The sequence below is a fragment of the Sycon ciliatum genome, chromosome 1, assembly GCF_964019385.1.
Source record: "Sycon ciliatum chromosome 1, ocSycCili1.1, whole genome shotgun sequence".
NCBI classification, from domain to species: Eukaryota; Metazoa; Porifera; class Calcarea; order Leucosolenida; family Sycettidae; genus Sycon; species Sycon ciliatum.
Window position 1 is genome coordinate 47,339,320 of NC_088643.1, and position 26,170 is coordinate 47,365,489.

Sequence of the window (26,170 nt, forward strand, 5' to 3'; positions counted from 1 at the left end):
GAGCGAGAGAATGCCACGCCGGTCACTAGTACTGTGCAGCCCAGGGAACCCTACACATATGTGTGGGGTTCCCTGGTGCAGCCCTAGACCTGCAAACACCAAGCTTTGAACCAGGGAGTAGTACAATACTGTATTGTACTACTCCCTGCTTTGAACTGGTGCAGTGCACAAACTTGACTCGAGGGATCGAATTTCATTGACCAGCACGGTGTGTGTGTGTGTGTGTGCGCGCGTATGTGTGTGTGTGCCATAGCTGCGCAACATGGACAGTGTCCGCCTTGTTCCTTCGTTATTTGGCTCGCGCGTCGAAAAACAATGCGAGTGACCTGCCGCTCGCGTAGAAATTTGGAGTTTTACGCCAGATTTGATGTGAAATTGCGCGTCACGTCGGAAATAACGTGCATCTTAACCTCTCTACTAACATAACCTCTTTAATTAATAACATGCTCTACATTTAACTTGGAATGACAAAACTGTACTCTATCTACCCGTAAAGTCTATATGTGCAACATGGGCTCATTGTCATAATTTCGCAACATCGAACTATACTTGCAGTAGATTTCTGGAATTACGTTCTTGGGTGGCGATGCCACTGTAGAAGTACCAGCCTACTTTCAAACGCTGCCATCAATTGAGTGCATGTGCAATAGTCACAGAGAGTGATCATACATACCCTGATGCGAAATAGATCCGTACAACTGCTAGTCTGCTACTTTCGTGAGGAAATGAATTCAGTGCTAGTGCGTTCTAAATTACTAGAATCAAGAGTACATAACCCTGGGGTTATGTACTCTTGCTAGAATGCAGGTAAGACAGTGGGAGATGGGCCGGATATTGCGGTAGCCGCCTCACAATGGGGGATAGCCAGAGAAGACTGTGATAGAGAAAAAAATATATATATTATACATGTACGCCAAAGTAAGTTACTGGTCGGTATTATGAGTAACTACATAATAATATGAATGTGGAAATTATCTTTGCATATATTCTGATAACAAGTTGGATAAAGAATATCACACGCACACGCACACACACACGCACACACACACACTGTGGATAATGTTGATAAGCCAAATATATTTCAAGAGCCTACTTTACCAACACCGGCTAAACTCAAGTGCGAGACAAATCTACGATGCCTGCCTGCCTCAACAAGCAGAGAAAGGCACAGCGCAGATTGACTAGTAGGACGGATTCATTTACAGAGAGCAGAACAATTCATTGACTGGCTCGGAGCCAACAGAACAGTAGTCTTGAAAGCCGTAAGGCCGATTGACTATACTGTCAGCAATAGCGTTGCCGGCCAATTGCACTGGGTCGTGTGAGAACTCACCAAGTGATTGTTCGTCTCCGTTTAAACTAATACACGAGGGCGTAGGCGGTGCATTGGGGTTGCCCACACAGACTCCGGTTGCCTCCAGATCTCTGTGATAAGCATCACACTGGTGCGATTGGAACAGCACCACCAGCTCCAGTTCATCTCCACTTGACTGCACCAGTTGGACGAACTCCGCATGAGTGGCACCACGCACACCTACGCCGTTTAGAGACAGGATGACGTCGCCAATGTACAGGCCACGGCATACATGTGCAGGGCTGTCCGGCACAATCCTGGACACAAAAAGTGGTCCTCCAAATTCCTTGCCCCCCTGCAGGAACATCAACACAACACAGGGACGAGCAATCAGTCAGGTAAACACTGGATGAGTGAGTTAGGCGAGCCCGAATAATCCTACAGTGTAACACACCTTGATTATCCCAACCCTGATTATCCTACAACGAAATACACCTTGATTACTTGAGAAAGCAATTTCACCTCCCCCACATGCGCTATCTGGCCGACCTCATCACACCAGCAACATGACAAAATTGTAGATACTGACAAATACGAGTCCGTAAAAGAGACACCCTTGATTACTCTAGCCCTGATTACCCTACAACATAGCACACCTTGATCATCCAAACCCCGGGTATCCTACAAATTAGGCTACAATGTAATACCAGTACACCTCGACGATCTGAACACTGAATAGTATGATTTATTTAATACGCCCCTGATTACACTACAACGCGTAATGCACCTCGATTATCCGAATAGGCGAAGGCACCGCTCACCGCTTTTTGTACATCATACATTGCAGCGCTTTGTCAATATCCAGTCATGAGGATTTTTCGATCGCCTTTCAAGTGACTGGCTTCCTGCAAGACTTGCTCTACTTGCAAGGAGTATACATACCGATAGACACTGGACAATCCGAGTAGCAGCAACAGCGCTTTAGTTTCCCTTCAAGTTCTCTACACATACGCCACCACCAAATGTGTTTGGATAATGAGGGAACAACAATTCGAGGAGGCAAAGACAAGGCGCTACTTATGGAGCCCACTTTCTCCAAGAACAGGTAAAGGGCATGGATATGGATGAGTAAACTATTACTTGGCTACCCTGAACCACTCCCCCCCCCCCCGCAATGAAATACATGAACATGTACTTGAAAGTTGGGGTAATAAAACTTGTTTGACTTACTGCTACACATAGGCCAAGTGATCTTGACTTGGAGTCACGAACTAACAGCACTCGACGTGGCTGGCTGTTTTTGGGCTTTGTACAATCCTCATTTACATGCGGACATGGCGGCATGCCACCTTCTTCAGCTAGGGCATTACGCCTCAGTATGTCGACAACACTCTTGTGCCGCTGAATGGCTAGCTCCTCCTCCAGCTGATCCCAAACTTCGTTGTTCACGGAAGGTGGACGAGCTTTGGACAGTTCCAAGTCCCTAATTAAGAGCTGGGCTTGTTGAATTCTGCAAGAAAAAGCACACATACACATACACACACACACACACACACGCACATACACGCACACACACGCACACACACACGCACACACACACACACACACACACACACACACACACACACACACACACACCATGTACCACACACCTCAGACCTCAGACCTGCCCATCACGGAAGCGATGATAGCAAACAGCTATGTTAGACATAGCAACTTGTGCTGGGATTACACCATTCAACAGCTTGCAAGGCTGATGAATTGACCACCACTAATTTTTAGCCTGGTATCCACCACACAGCTGATTGAAGTGGCTTTTTTTCTGGCCAGTGAATCCCTATTTTTCATTTTTTACATTTTTTTCATTCTTTTTTCATTTTTTCGACACACACACCACACCACATACTGAGTACTCCGGCATACACTGGCTGTTGGTAACCACCCAGGAGAACACACACACACACACACACACACACACAAACACACACACACACACACACACACAAACACACACACACACACACACACACACACACAAACACACACACCATGTACCACACACACATACACAGTACTGCACAGTCAACTTCGCTAATAATGACTGCGGATAAAACGACAATTCGCGAATAACGACAGCATTTCCATGCCCAGAGCAAAGTCCCATCGAACTGTAACACATAGAATGAGACTTGGGGTATAACGACACTTCGCGAATAAGGGCATTTTTCTGATGCCACGCCGAATGTCGTTATACGCAAAGTTGACTGTACTCACTCACTGCCATGACTGGTCACGCAAGTGGAAAGATGTATTGAACCTCCCAAAGGGTCGACATCCCCTGAACTCCCCTAACTCTGGGTGGACTTGGAAATCCCACTTATGGGCTTACCACACCTCAGTAAGTGGGCGAGGACAAGGTGCAGAAAAGAGATTGACGGAATCAAGGTATCCGTCCCGGGATCCAACTGCATCCATCCCTGCCCCTCAGTGAAGGTAATACTTGCGACTAGTGTGGATTGCTAAATCAGAGTGGGTCTGATAAAGGGCTTCACTAGCACCATTGCTTACACAAGAGTAACTCTAGCCAGAAGTAGTCCATCGGTCCACAGGTATGCAGCATACAGACTCACACACACACGCACACATACATACACACACACACACACTCACACACACACGCACACTGATCCGTTGAGTATGCAGCTATGCAAGTTCATGTTGAGTGCATAATGAAGCTCTCTAGCACTGCAGTGGTTGTGTGTCGGTGCTTGGATGGCACAGCACACGGCCATGTCTGGCCAGATTATCACGCAGTGGCATCAGAAGGTTTTCTTAGACTATTTTACATTAGTGCAGCCATGAACAGGTGGTGAGTGCGGGGGCCGCTCCGGGGATATTTTGGAAAACCGGGTCCAAATAGGCCGAAATAGCCCATATTATATTGCTTCAAAAATAACATTAAATTACTGGAGCGGCTTTTGCCGCACCGATTCCGATATCCCTGTCACAGAAATGAGTTGTGCAACTGCTCTGATTCGAAACACTCACTCCCGTAGGTCATAAGAAAGGTGTCTAGCTCACCTGCCCGACATTTCCTTTTCCATACAGTGCAGGCCAAGATCACACGCTGTCACCTGCTCCTGCAGGACACGCAGAGAATTCCGCAGTAGCTTGTTTTCCGCAATGAGACATTCATTCTCAGTCAGTAGCTTGTCATGGTCACTGGTCTCACTGCGCTGTCCGCTTCTCACCAGCATCTACATTTGAATAAGAACGAGAGCATGCATCAAGAGATTCAAGACACATGAGCAAGGCGTATAATTATATTAATATAAGCAAGCAGAGCGTTCTATGCTTGGAGGCAGAGCATTGTCACACGACAAGGAAAGAGGAGAAAAAAGGGTAGAGGCTCCGAGTTCCACATTTCATGCCCGTCATCAGGCAACTTCAAGCAAAAGGGACAACCCCATTACCTTGCTGGATTCCACACCCACGGGAGTGCCAAATGAAGATGCTGCTTCAACACACTCTCGCCGTAACGCTAGTTCTGTTGCCCTGGACTCAGAGAGGTCGTTTCTCAGTTGCATGACCATGGCCTGACCAACAGAAGACAGACATAAGACAGCGACAGAAGACAGAATGGACTACGATGAATCGTATGCAGACAAGCAGCGGCGGGGGATGAGATGATTCAAAACTGCAAGGCTTACAGTAACATCAGGCACCGAAGAACACGGGATCACCGGTTCTGGAAAGTGATAATCGTATTTTCAAAATTCCAGTGTCTTCGTTCTTATTCTGGTCTTGTACAGTCCCATAGTACAGTTACATGATGGACCTGATGGTGCATGCATTGCTATATGGAAAACACACCGGGGTTGTTTGCCTCCAGCCAGGCACATTCTTAAATCTGGGTGACTTTCTAGCTTGGCCGTTCTTGGGCACCCAATGGTACCGTAGTTAGTTCTCAGCTCATTTCCTGGATGTGACTTTGATAGATCAGATCCATAATGATCCTGACAAGCACTCCAAAACTGGAGTCCCATCAAACATACTCAACCACCCACATACCGGTACCTTTGTGTTTGCTCGCTGTTCCGGGCAGAGCTAGCGAACCATGCTATGCAGCTTGCAATGCCAAGGAATTGATCAAGTTCAACACCGCCCTAGCTTTGATTGAACACCAGGCAGCCTATAGACGTGCCACCCACTACAGCTCCACGTATTGTAAACATTTGCAGCAGAAACCGGCAAATTCCTATCTACGGCTATGCAACACTGAGCGTTTGTCCTGACAGAGTGATATGTGTGAGTGCTTCTTACTGCTACCTTCATGAGTTTACACTATGTTAGTAATACTAATAGTTAAATAAACATGTAGGTGATGAGGCGGAGATCATCATGCCACTTACTAAGTAATAGTTACATGTACATGTACTATAATAGTACTATGGCCCGCCAGAACCAGTCCGGTTAGTCGGGCTATTGCCGAACCAAACTTTTGCTTTGGCCACCAACACGTGTTTAAATACTGCTGTGGAGGGCATGTGTACCCCCTGCATCATGCACAAAGTATGAAAGACTATCCGTATAAGTGGTGTGTTACTGCTGCAGCAATCACTGACTGCTTCCGGCAGTCCTGCTATTATTCTAGCACGGCTCTGTAGTACAGGCGGACGTGGTGCGATTACTTTTGCGTGCCTGCCTCAACGGCACAACACTGTAACTTAAAAGTTATGGCGGCAAGCGGACAACCACAAAAACCAGGGGGGGGGGGGGGGGGGGGGATTGAGCTTCACACAATCAATCCATACCTCATTTTTCATATTCAATTGGACGGCTGTCTCTGCTTCTCTACAGACATTTGCAAAAGCAGTTGTTAGGTCCAGCATTTTAGCTCTCAGCGACTTTCCCAAATCCGAATCTACTGCAGGGAGATGGGAGGACAGCGCTGTCAGAGCTCGATCCACCTCAGCTTCGCAATTCATTGCTACCGAATGATGATGTGCAGGCTGTAGGTCGGTGCTAGTCTCTGAAATGGACCAGGTGATAATGGAACAGGCCTGCAGGTAGATTGATAGCAACCCAGGTCCCTGTTTAGCCCCTCTTTCCGGTCCTGCAGGTGAACACTGGATACATATCTACAAGTGCTCGCTGGTCAGCCGAGGGATGTTACAGTCGTGCAACCGATATGTCGGATGCAGCATCGAAACACTATTACCAGTAGTAGCAAAAGTCCATATAGGGTTATGATTCTTGGCAGTTGCAAGAGTACAAAGGGAGTTGTAAAACCAAGGACGTGTGACCTGTTCACCTCTAATTGTATTAGAGTAGTCTACGACGTTCGAAACGATTATTTCTGTTGCTGGGACTGTGCTTACTAGCTCTGGTATCCGATCTAAACAGCAATGGGGATGAATATTAGGTGTTGAAAGGACAAATCTACAACGCAAAAGATGACCTATGCAATATGGAGCATGGATCTCCTACAGAAATCAGCAATAGAGTATTTCAATCTAATGCATTCTGAAGTCAGAATGAATTTCATGAAAATAATTATAATTCTTTGAACAAACAAATCACGTGCCGCGGGCGCGCGCGCGATAGATACGAAACATTTTTTTTGTTTCGCTTCACGTCACGACCACGTGCATGACGTTGTCGTTGCCACTCGTTGGGCTGACTATACAATTGTACAGTCAACTAATTATTATTTACTTCGCTAATAACGACTGCGGATATAACGACAATTCGCGAATAACGACAGCATTTCCATGCCCAGAGCAAAGTCCCTTCCAACTGTAATACCAAGAGTACATAATTTATGTACTCTTGGTAATACATAATGAGACTTCGGGTATAACGACACTTCGCGAATAAGGACACCTTTTTGATGCCCCGCCGAATGTCGTTATAAGCGAAGTAGTTGACTGTACTACATTCTACAAGTACGCGTACGAGGTGATTTGTAATAATTTTACATGAAGGTAAAAAAGGCTTTCATTCCGTTGCCCTGGCGAGTTTTGAAGTGTGCATGGTCTCATTTTGTCACTCTGTATGTCCTCTATCCATATATGAACTTCTTGAAAGCACAACACAAACATGAGAGACACAGCGTGGGGTTGCTTTGCATGCATTTTTTCACCCAGAAAAAGTGTGTACAAAATTTTACAAGTCAGTAAAATAGGGTCTAACATCAACAAATATGACCTAAATGTGTCAATAAGCTTGCAATGGTAAAACAAGATACATCTGAAGCGAGTCACATGCAGAGAAAGCAGATTGGTTTTGCAGGTTGCTCAACATATTGGTTTCTCACGGTACGTCGTCAACTCCGGTTCAAACGGTAGGTAATCTTTGACCGCCTACCGGCATTGTAGAGCATGAGCACGCAGACCTTATCTTGCTGCTCCATTCTTTCAACTTGCTATTCATCGTCATGTGTGAAACAACCACACTAATCAAACATACCAGCCAGCCATGATGCGTTCCAGCCGTCCCACGACAGTGTGCCCTCGTGCATCTGAACGACAGTGCACTTAACCAGCACCTACTGACAGTGTCGGAGCTTCCATACTCTCCAAGACAAGTGCAGTGACTCCTTCACCTGATTCATATACTTCTGTGTTGGAAGAAGACTGCAGACCACCCCCAATGGGTGCTCCGCCGTCAACACCCAACATACATTCATGCCACATCATTTCTGCATTTGCTATTTGCCGTCATGAATCTCTACCAGCACGTCTAAGGTAGCAAGCTGAGTTTCATACGTAGATCTACTGACCAGCTAATTATTTTACCTGTACGCCATAAGCATCAGCAGCTTCGAACTTGGATTTGAATCACCTCAAGTTCATGACGGGTGAGTGAAATACACCTACTGTCAAAATTGCAGTTTCTGACCATCACCTTTTTGGCTAATCTCTTCTTCAGCCCTGCTACTCTTGACAGTGTGGCAGACTCAATACCGGCCTCGGGGACCAGCCTAGGGTTTCCACCTGCCGTAGAATATGCTCTCTGGCTCTTGGACGTCCTTCAAGTATCCATTGAGGGATATTTTACCTCATTGACCACAAATTCACGAATTTCGATCCATGATTGATAACTCACAAGGCCGTGGAAGAAAACAATTCCGCAAAACGCTGCTGATGCTTACAAACTACAATACAATGGCAACTCATTTGTCTGTCGAACTAACAAAAACAATTCATGGGAAGAATGCAATCGCCCTCAACAATGCTATTTTACTCGATTTGTAAAATAATATGCCATGTAAAATTTTTACAAATCACCTCGTACTGTAGTATTTATTTGCGCATAGACTAGACCAGCAGGCCAGGGAGTCGTCAAAATACTTTTTTTTGACGACTCCCTGGACTAGACTGGTTCCTCCGGCGCGGCCTGGCCTGGCGCCATGGCCTGGCCTCGCGCCTGGCCTGATCCGCTCCTTTCATGAACATTTTAAAACAATAAACACAGAAAGTTGAAACTTTTATTTTTGCCTTTAGCTTTGCGGATCGGAAGGTACGGGCAGGTATTATTGCACGACATGTGCTGTAGCTCCACATAATTGTTTCACTTGATAGTTTATCTGCCTTTGATCGCCACTCAAACCAGACCAATACTACAGGTGCTAGGATAGCCGCGTCGAGTCACAAACATAGCAGCTAGAACCTTGTACTAGTTGGGTCCCGAGAAGCAGCAGTCACACCATCGTAGGCTGAACGGAGGGCGAAGAAACGAAACATTCAGTATTGTTGTCGGCCCTGCCCAGTTCGCCCAGTTAGTGTAACGTACTAACGATCGTGGTGCGGCAATCACACTTGATTGATACTTGCCGTCGTGCAGCTTTAGTCACTGCTCAACAACTGATTCACGGTAATCTTACACTGAGGTTGTCCGCAGTTGAAGCCATACCAGCAAACCAGCTGAACGGCCGTGGAACAACGACGCCATGGCAGCGGTGGCAGAAGCTCAGGATGTAGCCACGAGAAGCGTTGCCATGATGTTTCAGTCTGGCGTGGAAGAGGCAGCAAAAACCCTGAATGAGTTTCCTTGCAAAACTGCATCACTGGACTGTGCTATGTGCTTCGTGAAGAGTGTACAGTGTCTGTTGACGTTTGATTTTGATGTGATGGATCGTGCCGATGCATTCATCAAGGACGTCGAGCACCGGTGCTCGGCTAGCATCAAGTCGGCCCACAGCGACGAGGATTCCATGATGCTGAGAATCATTACGGCCGATTGCGAACTGCTCCGTGCTTTGCTGGCCTTTGCACGCCAAACACTGGCCAACTATGTGCGAGGTGGCATGCATTTACGCTCGGCAAGCAAAACCTACACCAGTATTATCACTGAGCTGAAGAAGCGATCAGCTAGCAATAAGAGAGTCGAGGCGGCGTGCAGCATGGGCTTTGGAGCCGTGAACGTTGCTGTCTCGCTGCTGCCGGAGAAAGTCATGGGCTTGCTAAAGCTAGTTGGATTCCGAGGCAATCGCAGGCAGGGCCTGGAGTCGTTGGAAGTGGCGGCACGTAGTTCCGACATGCGCGCCCCGTTCTCAATGCTATTGCTTCTAGCGTACAATGTCGTGACACGGCCCGTATTAGGTATAGATGTCAGTGACGGGATGAACAGTGCCATTCAAGCGGGCACCGGGATACTCGAGCTCAGCAAGAGCGTGTGCCCCGACGCGGCACTCTTCACGTATTTCTACGGGCGGGTTGAGTTTCTGAAGAAGGACGTTGACAAAGCGTTGGAGTTCTTCTCCGAGGCAGCGACAGCCTGCAGCCATCAGCCAGAAATGCATCAGCTGTGCCAGTACGAGATTGCCTACATAAAGATTGTGTCACTGAAGTGGAGCGAGGCAAGCGATATCTTCCTCTCCTTGTGCCGCAGCTCTCCCTGGTCCCCAGCCATGTATGCGTTCTTCTCTTCTATCACGCTGGCCGCCACTGGGGCATATGACGAGTCCAACGCCAAGCTAGAGAGTGTTCCCGAGCTGATGAAGGCGAAATCAACAGCTCTGGAAAAGCTTGTCCGACACAAAGTGTCGACTTTCACGGCCAAGAGGCTGACCGAGCAGAGTGCCCGTGTTGAGCTACTGGTGATGGCATACATGTCCAACTACATCAACTGGTGCGGCCCAGAGCTCTGCGAGGACATCGTCGACTACCTTGACGAGCATGAAAATGACATCTCCAGCGATGTATATTTCTACTCATGTAGCTCTTTGGTGCGAGGCGCAGCGCTCATTCAGCTGGAAGAAGCCGACCGAGCCGAGGTTCATCTTCGTAACGTTCTCACGCATGCCCAGACGTGTGTGCAGACAACGGACAGTCATGTGCCAGCGCATGCTACGCTGCTTCTGGCAAATGTCTACAAGATGCGTGGCGAGACCGACAAAGCCCGCAACGCGCTAGAGAAGACCAAGAGCTTGTACACGGACTATGAGCTGGAGAGTCAGGTGCAGACCAAAGTGAAGGCTTGTCTGGAGGCACTATCTTGATCGCCGGTTTGTATCAGTTTTATAAGTGAGCCCATTGTTTCTATAATAATTAATGTAGCTGTGTAAGAAGAACACATGTGGTAGAGCCATGTCCCTTCCCAGCCTATGGCACACGCAATCTATCCACACGTGCACTAGCCTGACGGAACATTGACCACACATCAAGAGCGCAATTGTTATTTTTCTTGAACAAGGAACGAAAGGGGAAAGGCAATTGTTTTATGCATATGGGTGTTTTCGCATCCACCTTTCCTCAGTACCAGTACTAGTGTTATTTAATTCGATTAGCCCCATCCTACGTCCTAGCATGATTGGGGTATTCCTGTGACTTTTTCAATTGCAATCTTGCACTTTGCTGCCGGCCTAAGCCAGCCACGTACTCCCATGCAGCACTGGCAAAACAACATGCGCTGCCGGCTATTTTTGCCAACCGTGCCATTGTTGCTCTTTAGCACCTGTATCCATGTGAATTGGAGACCATTGTTATACGGCAAGGGAAGATTGCTACTCCCTACATTATTAATTTTGTTATTATCTATTATTAGGATGTGCTCTGCCTTATCTCAACAGTATTATTATTACCTATTCCGAATTTCTAGGAATTATTTTGTTATCATCTGCTGAAAAGAAAAATGGACATGTTGCAATGGAGGTTACCAATGTAGCAAGCTTTGATTTTACGCTTTGTTGTGTTTCTCACTGCTTGCAGCGAATGTGAATTGAGCTTTTAATCTGTGTAATGAAATGGAATAGTACCACTGTTTGGTCTGGTCTGATGTAGGATAATACTGATGCAAGTCGTGCAGCTGGAGGCAGTTGCGGTGAAGAACACTTGTTCTGGTCTTTACCCTGGAGCGTGTCTTTGCCTGGTCGGTGACTTAGTAGTGGCCTAGTCTGCTTCCAGGCTATGGGGAAATCTCCATCTAACATTATACATAGTTGCCTTGAAAATATGATCAGGATTTCAAAGTCAACTTGCAAGATCTTAGTCTTTTTGCCCTGAATTTTCAAATAGTTTGGCATGGAATAGGGACAACAGGTTTTGGTATGGTTTATAACCGTTTTCATGCCATGCTTTGTTGCAGAACTGCCGTGGAATATGCATGCAGAACAATCTGCAGGGTTGCTGCAGACTTCCTCATTCTTCACAGCTGAATTCACAGAGGACAGCAGGTAGACATGACTACAGTAGCGAGAGTACTCAACTCTCCGAAGCGGTGAAAGAAACGTAGTTGTGCAAATGGCTACCGTTACAGTTAGCTGTTTTGCAGTACTGTGGGGATAGTACAGATACCAATAATTTCATGATTCCCTGGCAAGTCCGAGAAAAGAAGAAACTGATTGATTGTTGCTGTGGGAGCATATCGCGCTGGACTTTCCTGTTGCAAAGCAAGTCAGTGCTAAGCAACTGGGTTTGTAAGGAAGACAGCCATAAATATGACTAAATACTTCAAGTATGTGCAAGGGAGCAATAATAAAAAAATGTACATTTCAATCAGCCTAATGCCTAAGGGCACGGTATATCTTCTTGTGTTATCATGTTCTTAAAAATTGCATGAACTCAAGTGGAAAAGTACTTCAAAGTATATTATATCAGTAAATACTAAACTCCACAAAGAGACTTTCAATCTTGTTTTGTTGGGGCACAATCAGGTTGATGAATACTAAAATCCTATCTGCAGCATTACTCCAGCGGGCAATGTTGACTTGAGACACCGCCCCATTGTTGCCGCACCATGCATGCAATACTCTTGTCCAGGGTTGGCGCTAGTAGAGGATTGTATTGGCTGAGGTATGTGCAGAGCCAGCTGCACGGGAACATGTGGTGATTCAGGCATAACAACACAGGAGAGCAATACCAGAACAGAATCAACACGTGCCAAACGCAAACAAAGCATCCAACGATCCACGCACATACAGTACGGTTGGGTTCCGAATAGCTGGGTGGGGTCAGCCTCGTAGCCTAGGCCGTTCACAGTTCACGCCCATGGCAGTCAGGCAGGCACTCATCTGTTCTGTACACGTACAGATACACGGATCTAAGTGTCCATACATATACGGGTACGTGATGTATACATGTACAATGTACTGTAAGTTAGAATCTTGTAGAAAATTATTACTACTACAAAATAATGGTTACATAGTATAATAGAGCTTGAAAACGATGGCGTCGGAAGTCACCAAGAAAGCCTGCGCTCAGGGCTCACTGTGCTGGCACTTGGTTGTCATCTCTTGGCCGATCTTACATGATCTCTTGGTCATGTAGAAAAATGGCAAACAATGCTGGCCAACACGCACCCACAAGTATGCAACAAGAGAGCTTATGCTCATGGGCCGCCCTTGATTTCTTGCCATACTTATGTACCCCAGGATGTGTTACAGTGAACGATGATGCCGGCCATACACATGTCAGGACACAGGCATGCAACATGGTAGGGCCGCAACTACATGAAATTCTCCACGGGCTGTGTATGATAGTACGGGGCATGCACAGGATTCCGAGGCCAGGTGCCTTGCCACTACGATACTTATACAAAAGGTAAATGTAGGTCTACCAGCCCACAAGTCATAGCTGAGCATACAGTGTGCGGAGTAGGCAACATGAGCGCCTGCTGGCAAGTGACCTACGTCACTACAGTAGAGTCGCGTGTCCAAGAACGTCGTCTCCAAGGGGCTATCCTGGGATGTTCTTATTTTTTCAGCAATCTGGCTCCGTTCTTATAACACGTTCTTGGAAACAATCCGTCCTGAATGCATCCCACAAGCTCCCAGAAAACCAACACCGACGTTCTTAGTATTTCAGGCTGGACGTTCTTGGGCTCCACGTTCTTCAGCGCGCGCCTCTACTGTAGGCCGCTTCAAAGAGATACCCCGGTACATGCAAACCATACACATGCATACATGAGCAGAGTAAAGCGCGGTGGAACTTGGCCTGGCTCGATAGCACATGCCGTTGGCATAGCTTCAGGGATTAAAAAAATGACTTCTGGGTCAAATAACTCAAATTGGATCCGCATTTTTTTTATAATCATTGCGAAGTACAGTACGTGTCTTGTGGGCAGGCTTCTAAAGTCGTACGGTGGAGTGGCTTTTTCGGTACCAGCAAGGAGTCATCGGTTAGAAGGGCCCAATCCAATCACTACCAGTGGATCTGTCACCCTACTAGGAAGGAAACCACCCAAACGCGTATGGAATGAATCCACCGGAATCCTGGATCAAATAGTCAGCATATTATACCGTACTCAGCATTGTCATGACTCTGGGCTGGCTATGACTGAGAGAGTATATGAAACCCAGAGTCACACATAATATATGTACCAGGCGCGTGCTCGGCGATGGGCACGGGGGGCACGTGCACCCCCAAAAATTTTCAATCTGGGTAATTGCAATTGTAATGTATGCAAATATGCTCTAAAATTCAAGAAAGGTTGCAAACAAATTGCAGAAAATTGCCGGGGGGGGCTCCCCTCGGCTCCCGTGCACCCCCCTAGTTGGGGGGGCCGAGCACGCCCCTGTGTACATTCATACTTATGGTTGTGCGGTGCAAACCTCTAACTAAGGACCACCTGCCACTAAAGACCGCTTTTTCTGGCCCCAAGGGGTGGTCGTTAGTTTACAGGTTTTACTGTACTTCGAACTATGATGCAATCCAGGAATTTCGCCGTGACGGACACAATGGAGAAAAGTCACAAGCTGCACACAGTCACTCTGGGTTTCATGTACTCTTGCTGTGACGTGGCACTGTCAAGCTCTACACTGCTATAGAAGCATGTAGGGAAGTGGTTGGCATGGCACTTGAGCTTGTGTTGCCTCTGCCACTGAAACTTCATTGACTCCCACCATCATCCATACGAGAAGCCCGTGACATCAGAACCGTTGGCACAACCTCTCCAATGTGCAAACTCTGACTCAAATTTCTATCTAGAGTTTGCAAGTTAGTTGCTCGGCAGGCTGGAAACCGTTGAGACCATAACAGATGTATGCTGGCAAGTAGTTTCCCTGGTACCGTTTGGCCTTAATTAAAGTTCATGAAAATTACTAATGCCACAAACTACATTAGCCTCGGGGTCTACTCAAGCTCAACTCACGATCACGAGAAGTACATTTCTCTGAAAAACATGCCTTGAAGAAGGGGTACATGTAAAGCCTGATGACGTAGATCAGAAATTGTGATGCGAACGGAGTTGCACACTCTATGGGGAATATGCACTCTTGCTCTTGCTGTCAGTGACCATGTACAATCATGTACAGTCAACTTCGCTTATAACGACACTCGGCGGGGCATCAGAAAGGTGTCCTTATTCGCGAAGTGTCGTTATACCCGAAGTCTCATTGCATGAATTACAGTGGGATGGGACTTCGCTCTGGGCATGGGAATTCTGTCGTTATTCGCGAATTGTCGTTATATCCGCAGTCGTTATTAGCGAAGTTGACTGTAGTTGGGATATGCAATCAATGTACCGCATCCACGTGTTACAGATCACCTCAGAAATCATCCTCTACAGTCAACCATGGGGCACTGTTCATGCATTCTTATGCAGTGATGAATGGTACAAAATACACTGTTTTCTTAGTTGGGCATCGTTTTACTTACAATAGATAGCAGCAGATGGCAGTCAGCACCAGCATGGTCTGAGCGACACTGCAGTTGCAACCACACAAATGAGACAGAGATTCGGTCACCTGTCATGTGAAGCAGTGTGCTTACTGCTGATTTGAATGGCTTGCTTCACTAACCCTTTGTTCGGACTTGATGGAAACCGCATTGCTACGATCACGGGGCCCACTATGGCCACTGCCGCCCAGAAGGCAGTGACGATGGTCACAACAGACAGAGCATTCATTTTTACGACCCGGCTTCTGCTCGATCTGAATCAATGACAATGATGTGGTTCCTGGTGTGGTCAACAAAAGTCAAACCATCCACGACGTTCACCACATGCACTGAGCTACACACATGATTAGTCACACTGCACTGACTTCCTTCTGGACGAAATCCTCGGTGATCCGGTGCATATTGAGATTTGGGTGCATATTGTTTTTAAAACCCATCCATCTATCCATAAATCGCCCCCTGTCTTGGAACATTTTGAGTTTTGATCTGAAACATTGAATATTGATGGTCAAACGAAAATTAATTGCATTTGTGGGCAATGCCGCGTATAACTACTCATTGCCACTAATAATAGCAAGAGTATTATATAGCTATAAAGTGGACCGTATCTGATGAGAGAAGACTAGCAATTAATTTCTTGAGACGGTCACGAGCTTCTTTCCAGTCTGTGCATGCGAATAATATTTTTGCATTCGAGTGCTTTCATTCGAATTTGAAAGTTTATTGAATGACTTTGAAAATGGCAGCATATCTCAACTGACGCATCAGGATAACTTCGTGGGAGCGAGCATGGCAAGTGATTTGGTCGATTCGCTCGAGGAATCCATGAAGGTACATTGTACTGGATAGAGATTGAGACCGATTCTGAATGTTGCCATAGTCTTTGCAAAGCCCTATTTGCTCACACCCGAATTTCGAACAGTGGCTGGACTCTGGCCAGATACTGTACATGTATTCTGAAATTTATGCAAGGCAGCATGTTTATAGAAAACGTCACAAAAATGCGTTATCCTGCATTCATGGAACTGGGGTGTGCAGTACAAATACACAGTTATGGCTTTCCAGCCATTCTCAAGATGTTCTGGACGTAGTACATGTGACGAAGCCAGGGCCCAGCGGCCTTCATGGTGTATGAGTGGGCCGGTGATGTTTGCGTATACCATGTAATGAAGTGATCATGTGTGACAGAGCCGTAGACTACAATGTGACTGCACGCACCCTGTAGGCTCTCGTCACGTACACACACATAGTCACAACTCGATCACATCGTGATGGACAACGCCTGGTCGCACATGTACCATTGGACACATGCCGTCAAGATCGTCTTGTGCGCAAACACAACCAGCAATGCGAGGGGCATAAACACAAGATCTCTTCTTGGACATACACTCATTTTGCCACCACTGTGCAGGCACACTGGCTGGACATCCGTTGCCTGCAGTTTGGCTTTGTCTCTTGTCCTCAAGCTGTGTTGGTGTTTGTATGTGCCCTACCGTTGACCCAGTACACCCTGTCGTGATCGCACCCGAAATTAAATGTCAAAGCTTCAGAACCTATAGTCTTCCAGGTGTTGAGTAGAGATAGAACTTGTCCTAGGAGGCTGCCATGCATCGTTCGTCAGGTTTTCCTAATCCAACTCACCTTACCGGTATATTCCTGTGACGGTATAATAGCATCACACCTCATAAGTCAAAATCACACGCGCCAGTACATCTCAAGTGTAGTATACTAGTAGCTGATTTTTGGAGCTCATTCTTTTGAGGAACACTGTGTTACAGCACTTCTGAATACTCTATTTTCAGAAATTTTCGGTATAAGGGCAAAAGGCTGGGTTAGGTGAACAGAACTTTTAGGTACAGCGAAGCAGTTCCCTATTGGATTATGTGTGTTAGTGTTTGTTCGGTGTATTGAAAATTTAGGTTTCAAACAAGTGCACTGAAATTACCGAAAATAAAAGTACACCGAAAATTTGTGAAAGTACAGTAATACCATGAGTTTCGGGGGAAAGAGCAGGAGTCCGGTGGCCTAATTTACTAAGGCTGCATTCGATTGTGGTACCTGAATCCGGATCCCCGCCAAGCTGATCAATTCGATCGAGTGGATCCCATTGAACAGTTTAACCGATTTCAGATCCATGTAGTTTCACAAGGATTGGGGTCGGCATAGCAATCAAGAATGCCCTGCCCAAAACTCTGGCTGTGAAGGGTACTCATGCGCAGGCCAAGAATTTTTGAACCACGGCAAGAAAAGCAAGAAAATTTGCCCAACTTTGGGAGCAGAGCGAAAATGAATATGTCGAATCAGTTGAATCTGCCTTTGGGAGGTGGGTTGACCGGATCCGAATCTGTGTGACCTTGATCGAGATTCGTACAATCGAACAAGTCCAAGCTTGGCGAATCCGGAGGGCCCACGGATTCGCACAGTCGAACATGCCCAATGACTGTACAGGTATTTGTGAAAGAAACTCATCTTTTTCTTGTCTGTTGTGTCTGGTTCCATGCTCACCTTCTTTTGTCGAATAGGATCTCGTCAGCTTGGCCCTACGAGGACGCAGTGAAATTACTCTGTTCGGACCAGAGATGACCCAAGACGGTAGGGAACCTGATGTGCTAAACGAAACCTGGCAATCACTCACAACCGTGCATCCACCACACACACACACACACACACACACACACACACACACACACACACGCACACACACGCACACACACGAACGCATGTGCACACACATGCCCGCCCATGCTCACGCATTCGATTTTCAAAACCATACAGACGCAAAGTCATAGCCTGACATTGCAGCGCTGCATACAGTGAAATGCAAGGTCCTGAACAAGGCAGCCACATGGGATGCTCACAGGCTTGCACACTTATGTTATACTGTATTTGCATGAAAGATGCGAGGCTCTGCTCCAAAGCCATTTCCTGTATTACATGTACACTGGGCAACCAGGACAGAGAATAGTTGGATAGCGGGGTTCACTAGTTCACTGTGCTTACTGATGTTACTATGCATCAATTCCTATCCGGCGCAGAGCATAAATTTGTCAATCTCTCTGTGTCCAACTGAATAACCAAGCTTTGGCCTGTGTACCTTTGTGTCTGCATCTGACGCCTTCATCCTTGAGGGTGTTGGTGTTCTTTGGAATGGCTGCCATTCGCGCAAGCTGTGAGAAATATTTTGTTGAACGTTTGTGTGCGTACTGTACACTAAACCATTGTCTTGTATTTTTGTTTTATCTTGCATTGTGTACCATTTGGAAGAGCATGAACAGAGGCTACAGGAGTTCATCATAGCCTGTAGAAAGTTGGAGGCGTTTTTCGTTCTGAAGCAGCAGTCAGCTAAGCCTGACTCAGACACCCTGGTTGAGAAAGTAAGATGTAATGGATGCTTCCGCTATGTTTACATTCACTACTGAACGTTGATGATCTCCTTTAATCCGGCCACGATTCATCTGACAAAGGGCTAGTTCTAGCACTATCATCATTGTCTCACTGCACATTGCCCTACTCAACACTTCTCACTCCTTGTCTTCATGGTCCAATCTCCAGGACTGAACAAAAAATTGGCGAGTACCATTGCAAAGTGACCCTGTGCTCTTTCCAACGAAAGTAATGTGCCCTCTTTGTCTGTATCGTTGGTTGCTTGCTTGAAGGAGCTAAAAGAAATCCGCGCTCGAATTGAAGCACAGAAGGCAGCCCTTGTACAGCATCGCAGCACTGTGCAGCAGTGTATGGATCTCCTTGAGGGGTTGCAGAAAAAGTCACCAGCCCAGTCTCACTGAAGGCAGCAGCAGTGGCAGGAACCGACTGCTCCATTCGTTAATTACCCTGCGTGTGTGTGTGTTAGTGTGCGTTGATTTGTTTGTGGTGGTCAGTCGTGTAGGTCTGTGATCGTCATTAAGTTGAGCTGAGTACTGAAGTAAGATATACATATTATCGCTTCACATGCTTGTGTTGCACATTCACCATCCTGTTGTCGACCTGTAGTACTGTACCCATACCAGTGCCTTTCTTTTTGCTTTCGGTGGATAATGTGCACTCTAATGCCCCGGTAGATCCACTGCTAAGTGCTGTGCATTCTGGGACAGTTCTCCAAGCCCGAGCCACGGCACCAGTACTACTACATTCTACATGCTTTCGATCAAGCAAGGCTTCTATATATACCATACATTGTACATGTATTACACTAGACAGGGGCGTTTTTCGCTCTCCTTTTCCACGAAACGTGAGTTTTTTTCTAATCTCAACTTTATCCATTTCCATAGGAATGAAGTAACAAAACAGTTATAATTCCAAGAGAAAGTCATGTCGCGCATGCTCACAGACCATATCACGCAAACCGCACACTAATATTGTCATACGAGTAGTGTATTGGCATTGCCTCATGAAATGTTTTCTTTCTTACTATTGTTTCTTCTACAATGACTAGTACAATGTTTAAAAAAAAAAAAAAAAAAGACCTAACAAACTAGGCCTACAGTCAGCATGTAGCTGCAATGTCTGACGTTGAGCCAAGTTGTTAGAGCAACGGCCGTGCAGTAAGACTAAGAAGTATGGGGATACAGCAGTTTACTGTTGCCGTGTCATTCTCATCCATATTCGAATGAGCAGTGGACTATCACATGGTTACAAAGACAGGAAGAATACAACGTGGCTCGTCGCTCTATTAGCTTCCACTATACAAGTGCTGACGGCCACAGCATTAGACCATTGTCAATGCCATTTTCGATTTTCAAGCCACAGTGGTCGACCGCTTGGCGTTTCTCTCAAGTAACACCTTTCGAGTGCAGTGACCAAGACTGCTGACAAAAGCACAGGTCACAGGAGAGGATAGTGGCTGCAGGTGTGCACCTTGCTGACAATGGAAGCAGAAGATAACAGCCACGAAGACAAGACAGTGGACACAGGGAACTGTAAATTGCTTATAACGTTATCAGCTCTCCGGAACTGATGTTGTAATGCGAAGGCCGTGCATTGCCTTGATCTCAGCAGCCAACGCCTGGAGAGAGAGAGAGAGAGATCAGAGCTGAGCAGAGATAAGCGGAAGAGCGTGCAGGAAAGGGAAAGATCGCAACAAAGCAACACTCAAAGCCTAGGCTTTTTAGCAATGTGAAGTAGGTATTGGTTATAGCGTGGGTGTTTGAAAAACGACTTTCTATTCTTTAATATTTCCGATATTTCTTACACGCGATAAATCAAGTGCGACATATCATATGCATGTGTGCAGAGGTTAGACGGCCATCATACATGCCACGTATCGCTGCTGTGCATGCGGGTGTTGATAGTCCCATAAGCTTACCATGCGGCTATGCAGCATGAGTTACATGACAAAAACAGTTCAACCGGCAGCACTTCGATGCAATGTGAGTCGGATCAGAATTGCATTGGACAGATGGTATTACTACAGGTAATACACTTTGTGCTAATCTGGCATGTTTTGCTACACAAAGTCCATTTTTAGGAGTCGTTAGGACCGATATATTCTACTATGCGATAACATTGCTTGTAAGAATAAATGTTCACTTAACCCACGTTATAATTATCAAATTATGAGAGTTCATTCTTGTAGGCAGTATATTTTTCACACGACCACACTATAATAACCGATACCAAGAGTACATAACCCTCCAGAGTGTGCAACGCCTGATCCAGCTCTGCATAGGGTCTTGGTCGAGCGGAATCGGATCTTTGCGTCATAATATCGTACATATCTGAGGGGAACCCGGGGAGTCGCGGGCACTCTCGGATCAAAAACAACGGTGCCCTGCCTCGAGACCGGCCTTGCGCTGGTGTAGAGTGTACGCATGACATCAGAAGATCCGATTCCGCTCGACCAAGACCCTATGCAGAGCTGGGTCGGCGTTGCACACTCTGGGGGGTTATGTACTCTTGCCGATACGTACTGTACTTGCATGTGAAATTATGCGATTTCAGTATTTCATCCTAGCTAAACTCACCTTGTTTACCATCTTATGCTGCTCAACTTGACGCTTTCCACGGAAGGCTTCACTTTCAACAGAAACTTCGTACATAGAACCGCATCCACCTTTAGGACACCCAGCAGAAGATAACGCAAAAAGAAGGGTACATATTAAACCAAACACACCAACCTTTGCCAACAATCACTTGCTGGATGTGAAGCGTCTTATCATCTATCATCTTTACCGTATTTAACCGGTTATAGGTCGACCCCTCTTATTTCTATTTTTAAAGTTCTCAGTTCTCACCCAACCAAGCACTGCTAACCACTCCCTGCTACTAACACATCAACAAATCACATAAACACTCCTCATTGGAGGGTGAAACATCCAAATCCTGGAAAAAGGCAACTAAACTGGCAAAAATGCGTACACATGGTGCACTCGTGCATGCATTGCAGGTCATTTTCGGAAGTTAGTTGTCGGTAGTTCCCGGTTATAAGTCGAATCCCGGTTGTAAGTCGACTCCCAACATTTCTCCTTCAACTTTTAGTCGTAAACGGTCGACTTATATTAAACCGGTAAAATACGGCAATAGACTCCCTTAGCGAAAAAACGTTATGTTGTAACGGTATTACCGTAAGGGGAAAAATACCGTGATTTGGGTTCGACCTTTAGCAAGATCCATGCTATTTTTTAGTATGCTGTTGCCAGGAGAATAGCTTTTATTTCGCGCGATACAACCCTTTATATCACCATATACGCGATACAAGGTGAAATGCGTACGGACTATGCAATATTGGCCAAAAGCGTACCGCTTGTCACAACGATAAATCAGCTCCCATAACGTTTTTACGTTGCAACTTCAACGCTATATGGGTGATCAAGGTACGAGTACCGTAAAAAAATAGGGTTACCTTTGTTTGCTAAGGGCGTCTAATATACTTTTGAAACGTCCACAAGTTGATGAGGTGTTCCAATTCAAATTCCTTCAGAGAGATTCTCAAAGTTGTTTGACAACACCCTCTCCGCTAACACCTGGAAAACCCAGCGGCAGATGCAGCGCCTACCGGTGGGCCATGGGAGTGAAGGGATAAGTCTCACAACCATGGATCCTGTATAACGTTTCGTATAAAAGCCGCACTCGAATAGCAGCTATGGATTCAAAACGTGACACACCCTTGTGTACTGTAGCGAAGGGAATGGTATGGGGTGTATGTAGTAGGGACTTCATCCCAAGTGCCATGATGTGCTCTCTTCTGTTTCTCTTATCACTCAAAACTTCGTCGCCTTCGCCATGTTGCTGTTCTTTTGAACTGGTGCACTTTGTGTTATCTCTTCTGATCCAGTTTGTCTCGTTTCTTTATGTTTCGCTCACAGTCCTGAAGCCCAGGGCCTGCCTGGCTCTTTTGTTTTGCTTTCATGTTCTTTTTTTCGCGTACTGTGAAATACCTCTGTTATCCACAGTCTCATGCCTCCTATAACTTCTAATTACCAGTGTTAGTGATCCACCGAGGACTAGGAATGCTGTCCTAAAAAATCAAACGAATGGGTAAGCAGACAAACCGGTATTATGCTTGTGTGGATGTTGGTATGCCGTGGTAGTGTGTGAGACAGCACATTCGCACACAAGCTGGTCCTGTATACTACAATAGAAGCATGTCTAACATGGAATATTGGAAGCGTCAAAAACTACTCGATCGTAAGTACATACTGTACCCCGACTCAGTTACGAGCCAGTGCACATGCATAGCATTTCCACGAACATGGCACTAGCACACACTTGAAACGCGATGTGGCCCATCCACCGCTTCAGGGGCTGCATCAAATTCACTTGGCTAAAATTTTAAAAATCTTTGATGCACTGTGCCGATATACACAGTGCTGCTCAATGAATTCCGATCAAATCGGCGAGTCAGCATTGCGCCCTGAACAAGTGAAAATCCCAGTGTTGCCAGGTCTAGGGCTGCGCAGCGCCCGGCGTGTACTCACGCGGTCAGATTTCATTGAGCAGGACCGTACGTTCTAGTGTACCGGTACGGTCAGAAGGTGTGCCAAACAATATGAAAGCCTGTAGTATAATTTGCGTTCCGCCGTAAATTTCTATATCATCATTATTATTATACATTTCAAAAATGCAACAATCTTTTCTCCTCCATGAACAAAAAATATATAATTACCAGATATATCCGCCACTTCAATTGACGTTGGGCTGAAGGCTTTTTGCAAAACTTCTGCTATCTGCTTTTCTCCATCACTGTTTGCGGATACACACATGAATCTCTGAGCTGGAGATGTAATTCTGTTAGCTGTGCTTGAGAAAATACGACTAACGATTCTTGCGGCCATTCTGTTTCAAGGCCAAGGGTTTCAGAGATTCAGTATTCTGCTTTCGGACAGAATAGAGGTAACTGTAGTATATATACTGTAGCAATAATTAACTACACCGGTACACCGCAATTGTCATTGAAAGAAATACTCACTGCTCAGTGAAATGACGAGAAAATAATTCTTTTTGAATTATAATTCGTGCACACGAATGCACGTGACCAGTTGAGACGTCACTCCATAGTTACAGTACTGTATTTTGTGCAGGGAGTCGTAAAATACCGGGAGGCGACACGCCACACATTTCACGATCCGAGGATTGCCGCACTCGACCCGCGAAATTTGAAGCGTGATTGAAACGTCGTCGTCATCTTCTTTTTCTCAATTGTTTTTGCTATATGCTTCGAGGCTATTCTGGATCTCCAGAGCGAAAGCTGGTTGTTTCTGATACGTACCACGCATTACCTTAGGTTGAGCCGTGGCTTTTAATTTTTTTTTGGAAGTTCACTGCTTTGGAGACGACGGAATGTCAAGGTAAGTTATTCACGAAATGTACTCAAATTTGAATTGAGTCAATGCGAATGACACCCTGTTTTCGGAATAATTCTCCACTAAACACACCATGCCCATGGCCCCTTCATGTTGTCCAAGTTCCATTCTAGGTTTGTGTGAAGTTTCGAGATGAAGTTCGACGATGTACTCACCTTTCCATGGAAGGGAAAAAAAGTAGCATATCAAACAGAATCCATGCAGTATTTGATGCCACTATCCTCATTCTTCTGCATTCAAAGTGTTTCACATCTATATGGCCCATGAACTGCAAACAATATTTGTCATTTCTTAACTGTTCATAGCTGTTCATAACTGTTCTGAACACATTGCCTTCAGGAAACGTAAGGCCGAGTCGCCTCACCGACTGAGCAAAGTTCTCTGCGACGAAAGTCACACTATCGGCGAATGCACTCAAGGTGAATACCCGTCAATATCCTGTATACTGCTTGTACCGCTTATCACAGTAGCATACACACAAGCACACAAGCACACATACACACACACACACACACACACACACACACACACACACACACACACACACACACACATGCATGCTCGTGCACACACAAGCGCAAAATTCACATATCACTGGTTCAGTTGTTTTTATCTGTGTCGTATTTTGTCTTATACAGAGCTTCCGAGCCACGCCGAGTCACCTGACCAACTGAAGAAGGTTCTGTGCGACGAAAGTCACACTATCGGCTAATGCACTCAAGGTGAATACCCTGTGGACTGCTTATACCACTTATCACAGAAGCACACACACACACACACACACACACACACACACACACACACACACACACACACACACACACACACACACACACACAAGCACAAAATTCACATATCACTGGTTCAGTTGTTTTTATCTGTGACGTATGGTGTCTTATACAGAGCTTCCGAGCCACGCCGGGCCACCTGAATTCTCCAAACAAGGCTGAAGGCTTGTCACGGCATCCTTGCCAAATAAAGGTAGCTGCAGCAAGTTGTCGTTGCGACACCTTGCTCCTTCCAGCTCACGCCGCACGGCCACCAAGCACCAACCACCATGGTACTTTTCAGCAAGGTGAGACAAATTGTCAATCACCGGTTCGGGGATGGCTTCAGCAGCTTTGGATGGTGCTATTGACGCTTTCCTGATAGCAGCGGCAGCCGTGGCATGCAGGTAGCTTATCAGATTCGCTAGCACTGCAGATGTAACTTCCAAATCTGAAGAAGAGAAAAGAAAAAGACAACATATAAGGACTGGTGGTTGCAGAGACTGTACTAGTATTCAAAAGCCAGCGTTTGCATACCTAGTCTGCATACCTAGTCAGAAGCCAATTTTTTTCCAACATGCGTGCAAAACGCACTGACCTTCACAATTGATTTTCACTTCGGGAATAGCTGTTGCGATGACGGACAGCATTTGTTGCCATGCTTGCGAAATATCAGCACCCTTGCATGCCTTCAGCTGGCACACTTCCTGGCGTAGCAGATTTGCAGTACCTGATGCCTTGTGTAACCGTGTCATAATAACATGCAGGAATGACTCCGTCGCCTCAGTAACACTCGCCTGTCTCATTGTCAGCAGTTTGCAAATTCCATGGATCACTGCACCTTCCATAGGCCTGTACACCATGATGGCACTACCACTCTTACATCGATCTGCACATAGACAAAGTATGGTTTGAGGATGGAGGTTTACATCATCTACGGTGATGATACATACTAGGTACACACGTAAATTTTCAGGACTTCAATAAATATCCTGTCACAGTGAACAGACAATGCATCGTGGGCAGACTAGGATGAAAAGGATGGTGTCGACCACCTAATTTATCGGGTCAGTTCGGGCACTTAGGTATGCTACAGATTATACATTCGTGTCCACAAGGAAGAGACAAAAACATGCAAACGAAAGAATCTCACCTGTAGCCCACAGCTGAACATCCCCACAACTCAGGTCA

The 26,170-nt window shown here is 46.0% G+C and overlaps 4 protein-coding genes and 2 long non-coding RNA genes across 6 annotated transcripts in view; 3 read left to right on the forward strand and 3 right to left on the reverse strand.

Moving 5' to 3' along the window:
- Positions 1 to 713: 713 nt before the first annotated feature.
- Positions 714 to 6,820, reverse strand: LOC135829509 (Golgi-associated PDZ and coiled-coil motif-containing protein-like). Its single transcript, XM_065341916.1, has 5 exons — positions 6,109 to 6,820; positions 4,768 to 4,890; positions 4,376 to 4,551; positions 2,525 to 2,804; positions 714 to 1,649 (listed from the first exon to the last, which is right to left on the reverse strand). Exons 1-5 carry the CDS (start codon positions 6,280 to 6,282, stop codon positions 1,200 to 1,202), a joined length of 1,203 nt encoding a protein of 400 aa, XP_065197988.1. The 5' UTR covers positions 6,283 to 6,820; the 3' UTR covers positions 714 to 1,199.
- A 1,980-nt stretch (positions 6,821 to 8,800) lies between these two features.
- LOC135829557 (tetratricopeptide repeat protein 39C-like) lies at positions 8,801 to 11,554 on the forward strand. The gene has a single exon (XM_065341956.1). It carries the CDS (start codon positions 9,249 to 9,251, stop codon positions 10,797 to 10,799), a length of 1,551 nt encoding a protein of 516 aa, XP_065198028.1. The 5' UTR covers positions 8,801 to 9,248; the 3' UTR covers positions 10,800 to 11,554.
- A 401-nt stretch (positions 11,555 to 11,955) lies between these two features.
- LOC135807016 (uncharacterized) lies at positions 11,956 to 15,740 on the reverse strand. Its single transcript, XR_010551414.1, has 3 exons — positions 15,537 to 15,740; positions 15,394 to 15,441; positions 11,956 to 12,607 (listed from the first exon to the last, which is right to left on the reverse strand). It is a non-coding gene; the product is annotated as an uncharacterized LOC135807016 (long non-coding RNA).
- A 160-nt stretch (positions 15,741 to 15,900) lies between these two features.
- On the forward strand, positions 15,901 to 19,820 carry LOC135829577 (uncharacterized). The gene is made up of 4 exons (XM_065341975.1): positions 15,901 to 16,245; positions 17,937 to 18,006; positions 18,679 to 18,788; positions 19,071 to 19,820. The coding sequence occupies exons 1-4, from the start codon at positions 16,204 to 16,206 to the stop codon at positions 19,197 to 19,199; spliced, it is 351 nt and encodes a 116-aa protein (XP_065198047.1). The 5' UTR covers positions 15,901 to 16,203; the 3' UTR covers positions 19,200 to 19,820.
- A 4,383-nt stretch (positions 19,821 to 24,203) lies between these two features.
- Positions 24,204 to 25,060, forward strand: LOC135829590 (uncharacterized). The gene is made up of 2 exons (XR_010555867.1): positions 24,204 to 24,631; positions 24,851 to 25,060. It is a non-coding gene; the product is annotated as an uncharacterized LOC135829590 (long non-coding RNA).
- Positions 25,061 to 25,068: 8 nt separating this feature from the next.
- LOC135829567 (uncharacterized) overlaps positions 25,069 to 26,170 on the reverse strand; it is a 1,455-nt gene continuing 353 nt past the window's right edge. The window contains exons 1-3 of the mRNA XM_065341967.1: positions 26,133 to 26,170; positions 25,578 to 25,868; positions 25,069 to 25,430 (exon numbers count right to left, since the gene is read on the reverse strand). The exon at positions 26,133 to 26,170 is cut by the window's right edge and continues 353 nt beyond it. Coding sequence (XP_065198039.1) covers positions 25,108 to 25,430; positions 25,578 to 25,868; positions 26,133 to 26,170 — 652 coding nt within the window. The 3' untranslated portion in view covers positions 25,069 to 25,107. The remainder of the gene's footprint in view (positions 25,431 to 25,577; positions 25,869 to 26,132) is intronic.